This window comes from Telmatherina bonti (genome assembly GCF_933228915.1).
Source record: "Telmatherina bonti genome assembly, chromosome: 12".
Classification (NCBI taxonomy): Eukaryota; Metazoa; Chordata; class Actinopteri; order Atheriniformes; family Telmatherinidae; genus Telmatherina; species Telmatherina bonti.
Genome location: NC_136610.1, coordinates 19957108 through 19972955, shown reverse-complemented (window position 1 = coordinate 19972955; position 15848 = coordinate 19957108). Strand labels below are relative to the sequence as shown.

At 34.8% G+C, this 15848-nt stretch overlaps 1 protein-coding gene across 1 annotated transcript in view; it reads right to left on the bottom strand.

Annotated features, from left to right (window-relative positions):
• The window catches only part of diaph2 (diaphanous-related formin 2), a 373599-nt gene extending 358742 nt beyond the window's left edge, over positions 1-14857 (bottom strand). The window contains exons 1-3 of the mRNA XM_079250311.1: positions 14495-14857; positions 2822-2854; positions 942-1118 (exon numbers count right to left, since the gene is read on the bottom strand). Of these exons, the coding sequence (XP_079106437.1) occupies positions 942-1118; positions 2822-2854; positions 14495-14578 (294 nt within the window). The 5' untranslated portion in view covers positions 14579-14857. The remainder of the gene's footprint in view (positions 1-941; positions 1119-2821; positions 2855-14494) is intronic.
• Positions 14858-15848: the final 991 nt, after the last annotated feature.

The following is a 15848-nucleotide window of genomic DNA, read 5'->3' as shown; positions in this document are numbered from 1 at the left end:
AACCTTTTTTATTTGTTCTTGAGGCCTTGAGTACAAGAACAAAGTTTTTACTTCTCGGGGAGTATGTAACAAGGTTAATGGGTGATCATCTGATGTTGCGAGAGTGTGACAGAGAGAGGGCTTAAAAGATGTACCGTAAATAAATCTGCAATCAACTTCAACATTGCTATTTTGATAGTAAGTATTTTCAAATTACATGAATAAGTCAAGAAATATATATGAGCAGCAGTCATCAATATACCTGAGAGAACAGACCAGTATTAATACTGTGGGAGAAAATGGGTTTGTCTGCACTGCTGGATATAATTCTGTCATGCCATAAGAAGTAGCAGCTGTGTGTGTCATCATCTTAATCTACAGGGACTTTAAGCACCACAGTATGCGCATCACTTTTCAAATCTCTGCAGTGGTTTTCAATAAAAAAAAATTTAAAAAAAAGAAAAAAAAAAGAAAAAGAAAAACAAAGCACTGATGTTACAGAGTAATTTTCATCGTCATCTCTACAAATCAGCAAATAAACTCATCCCCGCCTCTGATCACTGCTCAGTGTGCTCCCCATTTCCAATTTAATACTGTCATTCATTGTTCACTTGTAAGACCTGTAAACTATAATATCTTGACAGGCCAATTTTATGTAGGCGGATTATTGACAGTAACAATAAACAGTGTAAAGACGTTAAATAAAAGTGGGATGGCTCTGAAAAGCAATAATGCCATTATCATCCCTTTTTTATGTACCTAATCTCATCAGTAGTAAAACAATGATGCATGAGTGGCAATAAATTATAAGACCTTTTCTAACTCAACTTATATTCATAATAGGAGAGATTCAAAGGACATTTAGGATCTGGAATAATTTACTGTTGGGTGGCATCTGATAAAAGCGAGTGTGAAAAAAAACATATTCATGGAAACAAGTGCAAGAGAAAAACAGAACTTACCATCATCTTTTCAAAGAGGTCGATTATTTCTTTTTCAGAGAGGTTCATGGATCGTTCATCGAACAAGGGTTGTGGGACAGGCATTTCAGCCTGGGCTGAGATGGGGTCTGTTGGATGCTGTATGAGGGGCTTCTCCTTCTTCATCCCTGTTTTCCTGAAACTGGTTATGCGATCACGCTGAAAGAAAGCAGAAAGTTTTAAGATATCAAACTAATGTCCAGCTGTCTTGGCCACATATACGGTTCACTAAAAGCAAAACCTGGATTTCAGTTGTCTGTAACATGAACTATATACAGTTGTGCTCATATGCATTCATACCCTTCCATTAAAGAAAAGGCTGAATTTACAACAGTTACTCAAATAACTGGAGACTTAAAAAAGGAACAATAACTAAAAATTTGCAAAAATATAATTTAGTAATTTAAGACACTGTTTTTTTATTAAATTGAGTTGAAGAGAGAGAAAAAAAAAATGGTTCTGGACAAATTAGAGCACTTTTCTGTTGAACAGTGGGACAAAATACCTGTCAACAGGTGCAGAAGTCTGACTGAGAGGAACAGAAAACACCTGACTTTAGCGGAAACATTAAAGGATTGTTCAACAAAATATTAGTTTGTGACTGATTTAATATGTAATAAATTATCTTATTTCTTTGCTTTTTTTAAAAATAAAAATATTTCTATTGAAGCAGAATTAGAAAATAATGTAATGATTTTTATAAAAATTTTTATTTATTATTATTTAGTCAATTTCAGTTTATTTTACAGGTAGCCGTTTTTTTCCCTTCTTTAATGAAAAGGTATGAATAAATATGAGCACAACTGTATGTCATATGTTAACACATGAGAAGGGATTTACGGTCATCGAGACACCCGAATGTCAAGGCAGCTCAACATGTACTGCTGAATGCAAATGAAAATAAAACTAATAACAAATACCCAACACCCCCCCCCCCCAAAAAAAAAAACTGTCAACAACAGATAACACATCGTTAATTATAGGCTAGTATAAAAAACATATTTGGACTTTACTTACCATCAAATCCTTCAGGTTACCTTATTTTTGCTCACGTCACTCAAATCATTTCAAGCACACAAAACAACTTCAACTTGTGGTTTAAGTAAGAATTTTTTAGGTTAAATTCATCAGTTAATATTTTTATGATGAATGGATGTGGTCATTTTTAGTGTGAAAGTAGAAAATGTAACTGAACTACATGCAGACTCAGTATTAGTTGTTTTTAGTAAAATGCAAGGATGAGATGTCATGCTAGATGAACGAACATATACACAACTGAAAGCCAAACAGATAATGAAGACATACACAATGTCACAGTAAGTTTACTGAAATATTACTTGATGGATCAAACTCAGAAAACAACACTGTTTACTAAGAAAGGGTATTGTAAAAAAATAAATAAATAAATACACACACACATATATATATATATATATATATATATATATATATATATATATATATATACATATATATATATATATATATATATATATATATATATATATATATATATATATGTATACATCTATTCAGACATCCCACTGATTTTTTTAAAGATAATCTGTGAACTGGTCAGTCATGAGTTAGACCTTAGTGGCGCTAACTACAGAAAACACTAAGAGAGATAGATTACTGCCTCCTGTGTACTCTGTTATAACACAAAGTTCACATTGTACTGTAGCAGCAGATCTGATCCATGTTTTTGTTTTTCCATATTTCAGTAAAAATGACTTTTTATGCTCCTGGCACATTTTTTGATCCATCCACATATTTCAGTTTGAAGTCCCATGCAGGAAAGACAAACCATGAAATGGAGGAAAACAAAACTATTTAGACCAATAGGAAACCAAGCACCTTACCATATCATCAGCCAATGTTTTAATGTGTATGTTCTGTTGGAGGGAGGGCACAGTGTAAAAAACAAAACCCAAAAGAAAATGACAATACTGCCAAATGTACAGTATGTTTTCCAACTGAAGTATTTTTACATGTACAGAATGCTCAGACAGTAATTTTGTACCTGTGTGAAACCAAATGAGGTTTGCAGAACAAAATAAAAGTTAATTCTGTACATGTAAAAAAAATGTATATTATATATATATATATATATATATATATATATATATATATATATATATATATATATATATATATATATATATATATGCACACCCAGATGTGAACATCCCAAAGACATACATTTAGAAGAAACACACAAAGAAAAAACATACATGATGCCTAAATACAGCCCCTATAAACCCACCTTCACCCAAGCTCATCCACTGAAAACATGCTAGTTAGAGATGTTTGATGGAACATATCCAATTTAAGAAAATAGCAGACATTTTTCAGGTACATGTTTTTTGTTTTTGGTTTTTTTTATTACTCTAGCATGGGCCGTAAAGACCATCTTTTGTTGTGACAGGGACAAAAAAGATTAAAATCACAACTGCTCCTAATACAGATGATTATCTTTATTTCAGACACAATAAAAAAAAACACTACCGCCAAAGGGCTGGGACTCAGCAAGGGTCTGTTATTTGAAACACACCTCAAAAGGGAATCAGTAACAACTTTGCCATATGTTCTGGTGCTGCTGTAAAGTACTAATGAGTCAGGAGATGTGGGGCTGCACTGGTCATAAAGCCTGCCTCCAGCAGTGGATTTCTCCACTTTTCTAATCAGCAAACGAGCTACTGATACTGGAATGAGCAAACAAATAACCTTTAATCTCCACCTCCCTCTGTGCATTTCCATCCTCTGTCACTTTGGGCAACACTGAACAGGCAAACTGCTTTTATCCGTCAATAATTTTGTCTGCAACAACTAATCAAGAGACATGTCATGCTCATCATGCCTTGTGCATAGAAGATTCCTGCACCCAACCAAGCATCAGTTTCACACACTCACAGTTAGTTGCATTCAATAAAGCAGTGTCAACATTCACAACATCTGTAAAACCAACAATTTGACCTGGACAACAACTTTTCCCATTACTAACTCAGAGCGCATGTATCATTAAGCCCAGCACTCTCTGGCAGTTTAAAACTGTGTGAAACAATAGCTAATTTTCAGATGGAGTACTTAAACATTTTCTAATCAATTTAACAACAATCAAACCACTGTTTGGTTAATTGCCTTGACTTGAGGGCCTTTCCTTACCCATTATCTTGGCAACATCGCAACATTGCAATTAAACACCTAACAATTAAGCTTGCATGTCCTCTGGGCTTCTCCTGCTTATTAAAGTAAACTTTTTCATCAAAATAAATGTTTATTACCAAACGCATATTTCTCTAAATAACCTAATCAAATTAGCTCTGGGTCCCTCCTTAATCAAATATGATCATGACTCCGTGCAGATCCTTAAAAATGAAAACACAAAGCAATATCACAGTGCTTGAACGCCAACTTGGGGACAGAAAACCACACCAGTGTGCATATTTCATGCAATAACTTTTAAAAGTAATACAATAAACTGCAATTAATGTGAAACACATTCTTCTATTGATCCTAGTTTTATTACGGAATAGTACCAGGTGGCACATGAAATAAATTTTCTTCCAAGACAGACAGAAGACTACTTTTCTTTGAAAATGACTGTCCTTCCACAGCTTTTAAACCAACACATGCTATATTCAACTCAACCATCTGTTCAGTTGAAAATCGATCCAAATTCATCTTCCCCATCAACAAATAACAATCAGCCTATTTTGACTCTTTAGTCTCATTCATCTAACTTGAGTTTCATATGTGTGACAAGACTCAGTTGTCCAATCATTTTGCCTTCTCAAACTTCATCAATGACAAATTTTCCATAAATGACAAAAAAGAAGGGGATAATTTAAAAAAGGAGAAGAAAGAAAGAAAGAAAGAAACCACTTGGTACAGAAAAAATTCAACTTTTTAAATGTACTGATGAAGACTGTTTTGTTCATTGGAGTCTACATATTTTAAAAGTTTAGATCTCAGATAACATGTTTACATTAATAAATCGAAAATAAAAAATGTTTGATCCATTTAAAGCTATTTAACTCAGAAATGACAAATCACTGGAGATGGATGTGAATATCTTGGCTGACATTAATTAAAGGAGAATACTCTGTTTTACCTTGTTGGAGGGAGAAGGTTTCCATCTTCACCTTCCTGGGAGAATTTTTTTTTTTTAATAATGTCTGATTTTCAGGTGGTCGATTTATTTTAAGGCACGCTTCCTCTCCATTAGCAGAGTTGTGATCAAGTGTGTGCATGTCCATGTCTACAAAGCAGCTGCGACATGCCGTCATGTAAATCAGAAAATGATCAGAGTATTTTTTTTAATCAAAAACACAAAGTATCAACCAAGAAAAAAAATTGCAACAAATTTTTCTTTGGGAAAAATTGTTAGTGCTGTCATTAAGTTCAGAAAAGTTCAGGAAAAATTTGATATTTTTTCATTAGCTTGGGTTACTTGGTGTGCAATCATCCATGACTGATGAAGAGAAAAACTGTATTTTCAGTGGGAGTGTTACATTTACTTTGTTTTTTGGAAATAGACAATGTATGATATTCATCATACATAAATATCAGCTATCAGGTGAACAAACAGAAATTAGACAGGAATATACATACACATATATATATACATATATATACATATATATACACATATACATACATATATACACACATATACATACATATATACACACATATACATACATATATACACACACATATATATATATATATATATATATATATATATATATATATATATATATATATATATATATATACACACACAAACTGTTAATGGCTGTAAGTTATGGTGCATTTTGTAAAAAATTAACTCACCTCCCATTTAGAAGATCAGATGTTATTCCTGTCTAATTTCTGTTTGTTCACCTGATAGCTGATATTTATGTATGATGAATATCATACATTGTCTATTTCCCTCTGTGTTTAGAAAGTAGGCAGCTTCAAATATTACTTAACTTAATATTAACCTTTTAATTAGTAAATACTGAATTTCCAACCCTGTTTTCCATAAATATTTAAGTTTCTCTCTCTCTCTCTCTTCTCTCTCTCTCAAGTACAAGCAGGTAAAGTCTGATTCTTACATATGAATACAGATTCTCGCTGCATCATAGATCACCAAACAACAAATGAGAAGCTCAAAAGCATAAAGCTGTCCTGTATAAAAGTAAAAAAAAGACTTTGAAACTGAAATGCTGCTCCTTGATATTTCAAAGAGGACAATCTGTGTAGATGCAAGATAACTGTAAGCCCACCTCTCTAAAACCCTGACAAAAGTAAACATCAGGACATGTATTGAAAAAAAAAAAAACATTCTAATTTCCTAAACATGTCTTTAAAAGTACTACATGGGTTGTTCAAACTCTACCAAATTCTGACTGTGAAGTAACATTAGTGTTTCCTAGTCATTGTCATAATCATCACAATGATCTCATTTATCTCTGTGTAATCTAATTGGATGAACAGCATTGTAAATATCATGAAACATTTGAGAGGGTGACATCAAGCTGCACCAAAGTGAATTAGACACACTAAATAAGTTGAGTGATGACTTGATGGCTGTCATTTCAAGCATAGATGCTGAGCACAACACCATCTACGAAGCCAAAAAATATTTCTTTTACAGTTCATTCTTCCTGATACAACACAATTCATCAAGATTTTCTATTGCACAGGCAACTTGTGAAAGCACCCTAAAAGGTCAATTGTTTTATGCAGCCTCTGAAATTCTTTCAAAATTGGATTTCAGATTTACTATATCCTAATTAAGTAATCAATAAACTAAAAGAAACGGGTCACATACCATCAATGTTATAACAAGTACTTCCAGTTGCAGCAATACTGCAGTCTAAAGTGTAACTTTCCTGAAAGCACCAGTCAGTCATTTTGAATGAATATGTGTCCAACACCTTCAACTAGTATTATCAAAAACTACGACACAATGCTAACTATCTTATCAAAGGAAATTTATAACCACAAACCACAAGTCAGAAATTACATGTAACTTTAAATTCCCTGATGGTACTGTCTGATCACACGGAATCTTTTAGAAAGCATAACTAGACTATTACATTGTAAATGCAGAAGTTCTTTCGTGTTCTTATTATTTTGCCCATCCAGGCCGGCAAAATCTTTGCTTAATCTTAAGTTATCTTGACTTAACATACACAGTGTTTAAGAGATGTCTAAAGATTCCTAAGACGTTGTAATACGTTTGAAAATATTAACAATAAAATTGGACAACTTCTTTGTTGTAACTGAGGTGTTTATAAATGGATACAAGTTTTTGAGTCTTTCACAATTTAGTAAAGCCCCGGCCCTGTTTATAATTCCCCTTACCAGCTAATTCTGGAAATGGTAAGCACACAAAAGCCCATATAGAGAAGATGAGAATGGCTCCACACTGGATAGACAGGCCATGTGACTGCAGACTAGCACAGAACTACCCTCAGGCAATCTCCATCTCTGATGGAAGCTAATATTTTCTATTATTCTGTCTTTCATGAGTACTAAGATGTGAGAGCTGTGTGATAGTAGGACGGTCATTTTAAAATTATTACAAATAAAGAATATATCAAAATTTTGAACAGTAAAAACTGATCAATATATTTTAGCAAAGACTGCATTTCATGTGCCGAGGCGGAGGTCACGTAATCGGAAGAGTAGGTTTGTCTATCTATTAGCAGCAGAAAATTGAATAAGCAAAAAATAACTTTAAGGATTTTTTTTTTCTTTTTTTAAAGGAACTTTTTTTTTTAAATGGGAAGATGGGGATCATTTTGTCAGAAGAACTTCTTACTGAAAAAGAAAGTAATGCCCACAAAATGTAAAATATTTACAAAGGCTTGGCAGAGGACTGCATTCTCTGTATGCATTTGGGCTTTTTTTGGAGGGGGCGCAATTATATGGAGCTTTCACACCTGCTAAACCGGTTGTTTTCCCAAATGGCTGATATGCAAGCATGCAAGGCCGTCAACAGTTGACTTTGTCCTTATCTGCCACCTGAGGTGGTAGCTAATCATGTTGTACCTACAAAGACTACAGTACCAACAAAGTGTTAGTGTTAAATTCCCCGAGTGCTTGAACATGTCATACTTTCACAATAATGACTGCACTGTCAACTTTCTATGAGTTATTTCACAATGGCAACATGAGATGGTACTAACTGATTAATGAAATTTCCCAATGAATTAACAGTCTTTTGCCAGGCTTTATATTTGATGTGCATTAGGGCTTTTATATCAGTCAACAGTAGGATCTCACACTGACCACTTTTCACAGGTTTAATCTTAAATATGATTTCTCCAAGCTCAGTAGTTTATTTCTTAAGTATGCAGTTAGTTTGTATCACTTTGTTTGAAGTCAACATATTTGAATCGGTTATTTTACTGTATTTTACAGCAAATGTTCTCACTCATAACTTATTTGTTACCAATTACTGAAGGTTGTTTGGCCAGCTTTCAAAAACATCCCACCCAAATATGTCTTCTAACATACACAATGAAATTCCTCCCCCAACCCAGTCCTCTGACATAAGATAAGCTTAGTGACAAAGCGGGGAAACCCCTTTACCCCCACCTACACCAAACTGTGAAGCAGCTCAGTCATAATACATCCTTTAGTCATGAACATTTTGACTGCTTTACACAATTATGCAACTATTCCCCCACTTGTAAGATGATTTACATACTGCAACATCCATTGATGCACAAGTAACTTGAGTAATTAACTAAGGCAGCCCGATAAATTTCCAGAAATAAGGCTTATCCAAGGGGGTTGAAATGAGAGCAATGAAACTGTTGGTTCTTCCACTGTGAGACCAAAGTAGTCTATGCCGCTTCCTCTCTCCAACTTCCTGAATGCCATTGTAACACTCACATGTAGTCAGTTTCCTGCAGTTTCTCACATGTTCCTCCAACACAATTGTGGTTATGGTTAGAGAATAATACATAGTAAAATACAAATAAGTTCATGGAAGAAGAATGAGACTAAACTACATGACAAGCACCTGACCAAACAGGACTGACCAAATGTGCAATGGACAATAAAGACCAGCGTGAAGTGTGCGACAAGCTGACAACTTGTACGAGCCAAATGTTAACACGACCTAAAATGGTCCCTCAGGCTTCCCTGCAGCTCATACATCAAAGTGTCAAATCTTCAAATGCCACAGCCTTCTCTGGCAGCAGCACAGCATGCCATTAAATATGATTCACAATGTGATAGTATCAAAACTTTAAAAGCATGAAGGTTACCCACTGCTATTTCGTACACTTGATTCTAACACATAAAAATATATATTTTCAAATCCAGGGCTTCAGACTAACTTTAGGCAAATATATAAATAATAAGAATATATATAATTTTTTTATATTTACCTGATTACGGTGCAGTATGTCAACATTACTGTTTTATTATTGTATCCACCAAAAGGCAGAAGACACGTATCAGATTGTGTACAATTTTAAACCAAGTTTTTACCATCAAGTGATGCAAAAGGTCTCAGAAACTGCATCAAATATGATACATAGAACAGGGTTGATACATAATAAATAAAACAAAGGACTAAAGTGATTGTTTATTTTACTTAGGTTGCCAAGTGTATTTCATAAACCAAATATTTTACAAACTACATATACCTGACACTATTATCACCATGAAATTAAAGCAGTTACAAACCAATTAAACTTGTTTGTAGTTGTTAAGAATGTATGTTATGAGGTCAAGTCAAGGTTTTATTCTAATTTCTAAAAGTAAGAATTGGAAGCAGCATGCAATTCATGTACCTTATGAATAAAATGTGGATATTAGATGAGCATTCTGTGCATTCATTTTCTGTCCCAGTTACTACCACTAAACTAAGATGCTTGACATCTTACAATCCAACCTCATCTCAACTGATTGCCTCAGTCACTGTCATTATAATAAAGAGTTGCTTCAAGAGCTTTATGTTATAGCCAACATCTTTAAACAGGTAATGCACTCAGCACTCATGTGTTTTTATATGTAGACATGATAATATTGCTTAATTGTGATGATAACTACCTATACTGTACTCTTTAAAAATCGAGATTTTTTGAGTCAAAAATGACTATAGTTGTCATTTGCTAAGTTTACATGGGAGTTTTAATTCCTGTTTAATTCTGAATAAAAATTAATTCTGCTTTAAACTGATGAAAAGGGACCATGTAAAAACTTCATTCCTAATGCAAATTTTCTATTCGGAAATAACCTTCAGCACACTGCATAAAAAAAAGACGTTGTTTCCTTATAAAATCATCATCATATCATTTGAAAAACTTAGTCCCTTTCCTCTGGTTGTAAAAACAGCAGGTCCATCCCATGCAAGCATAGAAACCCCCCCTACCAACCAATGCATATGCACAGATGGGAATTCAATAGTTTCAGACTTTGAGACCTTTACAGAGCTTTGACAAAATATCACTGCAATGGGATGGATTTGTGCTTTTGAGGAGTGTAAAAGTTACACTGGACTTTAGTTTTACATGTCACAGTATCATCTCCATATAAAAATCAATGTAAATATCTTTCATATGCATGATGACTTATAAGATAATTCTTGTTTCTTCTTTCTCCCTGGTTCCAGCAGGTCTTTAAGTGTTTAGTGTTGACATTCCATGATGCTACAGCTTCATGCCATCCAGCAAGTTTGTCAACTTAAATTACTCAGAATTTTCTACAGAAGGGATGATGATGCAAGAACCAATGCTAGTGGCATGCATTCTCATATTTTCTGTGATTTTCCTTATAAAGTCACCATATTGATTCTTCTACACACAAAACAATTATTTGAGACAGCATCATCAAGCCGTTGTAAGAATTATAAGCAACTAGAAAGGCAGACCGCCACCAACAGCTCATTTCTATCCATACTGTTAATGCTTTCCTGTGGCGACAATTCCTTCCAGCAAAAACATAACCTTCTTGGCGTAGGTTTAAAAAAAAAAAAAAAAAAAAATCTAGATTCCCAGATCAATAATGTGCGACTAGAAAATAAATTATTAAACATAACAGAATAATATTCAGTTTCAGTTGAATCCAATTTTGTTAGCACCAGTTGACAACAACAATGATCTTGAGAAAACTAATGACGGTAATGAAGCCTATATCAAAACAAAATTGACAATGTGATATGAAGGGAGTCAAGCCCAAAGCTAGCGGCAACTTCAGCTCAGGAGGATTCAGCTCGCCTCCTGACCACAGTTTGGAGGCAGAAGCAGGAAAGTTCAACAGATGTTTGAGCCACCAGAGTATAGCATGGTAACCAAACCATCACAAAAGCATCAGAGTTTAAGAGAAACAAGACCAGACATAAAGACAAAGGAAATTAACTGGTTTTGTTGTAGCTGCCAAACCATTCTGTGGGTATGGTGTTTAGTTCAGCCAGTATGGCAGCTGCCCCACAGCAATACCACAGCCTCTAGATACAGCCAACCCAGGTTTGTGTGTGAAGCACTCAGATTATACATATAGCATTTCACACACATTTTACATTTTACATATGGCATAAATTGTTTCTTATTTTGCTACTGATAATGCAACAATGATGTCACCACTTATCAATGTTAACTGGCCTGACTGGTCAACCTCAAGAATCACCTAATATGCTCATTTCATACTAATAATAGCTGCAAAATCAGATAAATTACAAAATTCTGAGCTAATTCAGACAGAGTGGCAACCGAGCAACCTCTTAGATTTGAGAAAAAATGTAAAGATGTTGTCATAGTACAACAGTTAGCAACACACTTAATTCAAGTAATTCAAAAATGTCATTTACAAATACACATAGGTGTGTATTTTGTCCTCTCAAGTTGTAGGCTGAAAAAAATCATAATTTATTTAATGTTTAAACAGCTACCCTGAATCCCTTTGAAAGTACTCTTTCCATTTGTCTAATCTGATGAAAGTAGTACTGTAATATTATCTCAAAAGTATATCATTCAAAATAAGAGCTAAATAAACAGCAAGTTTTTAACAGGTTTATTTCATGCAGTTATTTAGGCATCTCTGGCTGTGCTGAGTTTCTACATCATGAGCACATGGCCCAAATGGTATTGCTGTGATGTAATCCTGCACTGTGACTTGTTAAACAAACACACAGCTTTCAGTGTTTCTCATCAAAAAAACCTGACCTGACTTTGCTTAAGGCAACAACAGGATGGGACTGAAAAAAGTAACGTCTCCTTTGATGCTGCTCATGACAGATAAGGAGCCACCCTTACATGTGAACTACATCCACTCCAACAACATTTCATGTCAAGAATGTATTATAATACCATATATGGTCAAAATTGTGTTGTGTTATTTCCTAAAATGTTCTATCCGACAGATCTAGTAATTCATATTTTAGGATACTATTTTAACTTTACAAGCCTATTACATTTAAGAATTATGAATAAATATATGCACATATAGCATCATTATGGACGTATATTTAAGAGTTTCACATGTCTGCAAGGACATTTGGACCTCAGATGAACAGACAAGCAGCTGAAAATGGGAAAAGCAAAAGGGGACAAATCAGGACTCCACCCAAGGATGAATAATCACTTCCTCCACACTCTAAGCAGTGCAGAGGTTTTTTTCTTTTTTCAACAGCTGAAGTTCAGGCTTCCTATGACTCTTGCAGCTCTGGTAAGAGAATTGAGCAACAAGGCTACATGCCTGCCCATAAAGCTGCTTAAAGGCAAAAACAAGAACCAAACAGATATTTTACACAGTCTTCTCTGTTATTGACTTATCATGTAACTTTAAATTTTGGAAGCAGGATGTTGTTTGAGATTTCTCATAACAAAACTCTACCTCTGGGAAAACATGCCATTTCAGTCTACTTTGGGATTTCCTATCTGGTATGTGTAATGGTCAAACCCTTATTTCATTTCACTAGACTTTCAAAACTCCCCAGTTTGAAGAGCAGCAGTTTTCCTTTCTTGTGCAAAGATTTTAAAGTAACCTCATGGCAACCACAACAACCACCACAAGTTTAAAAAAAAAAAAAAAAAAACTCCACCAATAAGGCACATTGCAGAGAAACTACCATGACTCTATTGCTGGCAGTTAAAAAGTAATGTCATCTAGAAATCTCAACAGCAGTCAAACTTTCCACGCTAACTTAGATGGAAAAGCAGAAACAAATTTACAGCAGCCAGCATTTTTTTGTCTGTTCATGGAATTACTTTTAACCAGTGGTTCTAAAGGTGCAGACAGTGAGCAGGAAGTAACATGCACTTATCCTCTTTATAAAAATTAGAGCCCTGATAGATGCATAAATAATAGGCTGAGGCTTAAGTTTTACTAAAAGTGGCAACTGCAGGTTGTGGAAAATCTGGACAGCCACATCCTATTTACACAGTGCCTCCTAATGTTTGATTAGTTTATATCAACACATGTCAGGGAAACATGGGATTACAAATAAAATACAAAAAGCCAGACAATACTTTCACCATTCCTAACAAACCTTCAACCCCTCAAGGCGCAACATTCAGGAACAGCTTAATGTCACTACAGATCAACTGAGGCACACTCAGTGTTGCTCACTTTCTAAATAAGCACAACCCTACCTAGTCCAAGACCTAACGAACCAGGCCAAGCTGATCTGGAGGTTATCAATGGTGTAAATGCAAACTGTTGCTTTCAGTTATCTCATACATACTGCCCACAAGCTGACTAAGGTTATTTTTTTATCAATAACACACACAATGTTCATAAAAGCACCACAAAGCACACAGACACCCTGCTGCACAAGTCATCCAGTAACTTATACATGCACACCTCATATGTAAACCTAATAGGCTACATGCACACCTCACATATATATTTTATATTCATTTACACACACACACACATATATATATATATATATATATATATATATATATATATATATATATATATATATATATATATATATATATATATATATATATATAGATATATATAGATATAGATATATATATAGATATAGATACATACATATATATATATATATATAGATATATATATAGATATAGATACATACATATATATATATATATATATATATATATATATATATATATATATATACACACACACACACACACACACATGCAACAAAAGTGCTCTTCAAAAAACTTTCCAGAGATCCATTGATTAGATTCTCACATGATCCACTGAGTGCCTTGAAAACTGAAGCACTCAGCAAAACAGTATCTCTTTAGCTGGACTCCAACTGCTTTTAGTCTTTCTGTATTTGAATGCATTAAACAGTAATAACAACACGTCAATAAATGTGTCGCACCCTACACTGAATGGAGATGTTTTCATCTGACAGCGTGCTATATACAAAATGCTCTGGAGTAGTGTTGCGACTTTGTACCATAAACTAATTCAGATATTAGGTAGAGAAACTTTGACAAACTAACTTTATAATACAGTGTGTAATAAATCTTTGCTTGTGGGTCTTAGCAGGGGGCTCTTTGCAACATCAGTGCACTGCTGGGACGACTTACCAGCTTTTTGTTTTTACCCTCATCCTCGCTGGACTTCTTTTTGTTGGGTTTGTTCGGGTCCTCCCCACCGCTGGCTTGATCCATTGTAGCTTAATGTAGTTTCCCTCCCGAACCACGTAAAGTGTCCTCTCCGGACGCTGACTAACTCCACAGCAGGCTTTTCACGCCCTTACAAAGCAAAGCGTCCAGGTTATGTTTTCTCAAAGTCCATTCCGTTTAAAGATGAATAAATGTCCGGTTCCAATTAGTCTCAATAAAATCCAACTCAAGAAGAGAGGCTGTCAGAACAAGAGGTGTGGTGGTAGATGGTGTATGTCCCGTCGTCTCCTCAGTTCAGCACCAAGTCAGAACACGTTTGGAGGGGTTTCGCCTCTCTGAAAGTAGCAGATCATTGTACAACAATAGTTCATTCTTCTAATTTCCTGGACCTTAAGTTGACCATATGTTTCTGTTCACACGTGTTTTTCTGTCATACCTTGATGTACAGGGACATTTAGTAGAAACATTTGGCTACATTATAAACACTGAAACACAGGTACACAAACGTGACAGGGTCACGAACAACTTAGGTGAAATAAAAGCATTGTTTCTTTACACTTACTGTCGAGACAAAATTGTCAAAGAAAGAACATTTACAAGAGTGTAACTTGGTCGTAAGGTAGAAATAAGCAATAATAATAATAATAATAATAATAATAAATGTCTGGATACTTTGCCAGATTTTAAGGTACGCCGTCAAAGCTGTTTTAACACACAATGGGGTAATTAATAGGGATCAATAAACGATTGTGATATTTGGAAAAATCACCGTTGTTCTCTCTGCTTGGAATACTTTGCAGTTCTGTGCACTTAGCCAAGCTAGCAAGGTGCACCATTCCCAAACAAACATTGCTTATTTAAGTAGACATAATTACACACCACTACGCGCAATATTATTTAATAAATTACAACATTAATCTTATATTCAATGTAAGAAAAAACTCAAAAAATTATGAAGCAGAGCTTACCTTTACAACCAACCATGAAAACCAGGCCCACAGTTATCCCGCCCTCCCCAAATATCATTGGCTAAAATGAAATGTCATACATAAAATGTACATTCATTATTGGTCAGACATGCTGGCAATAACAAGGTCGGCGTTGCATCGAAGGGGAGGAGACTTGTGACGAAGAGGTCAGTATGATTTCACAGCAAGCGGATGGGAATCAGTCGGTTGTAAGAATAGATCTGTGAGTTAGGTATGAGAAACTGACTGGGGATCGGAAGAAGAGTCGAACTCTGGCCACTCAACAAGCTTGGGAAGTGCCGTGTATGTGTGTGTCATACACAAACAGTCCTTTGTGCCAGTGTTCA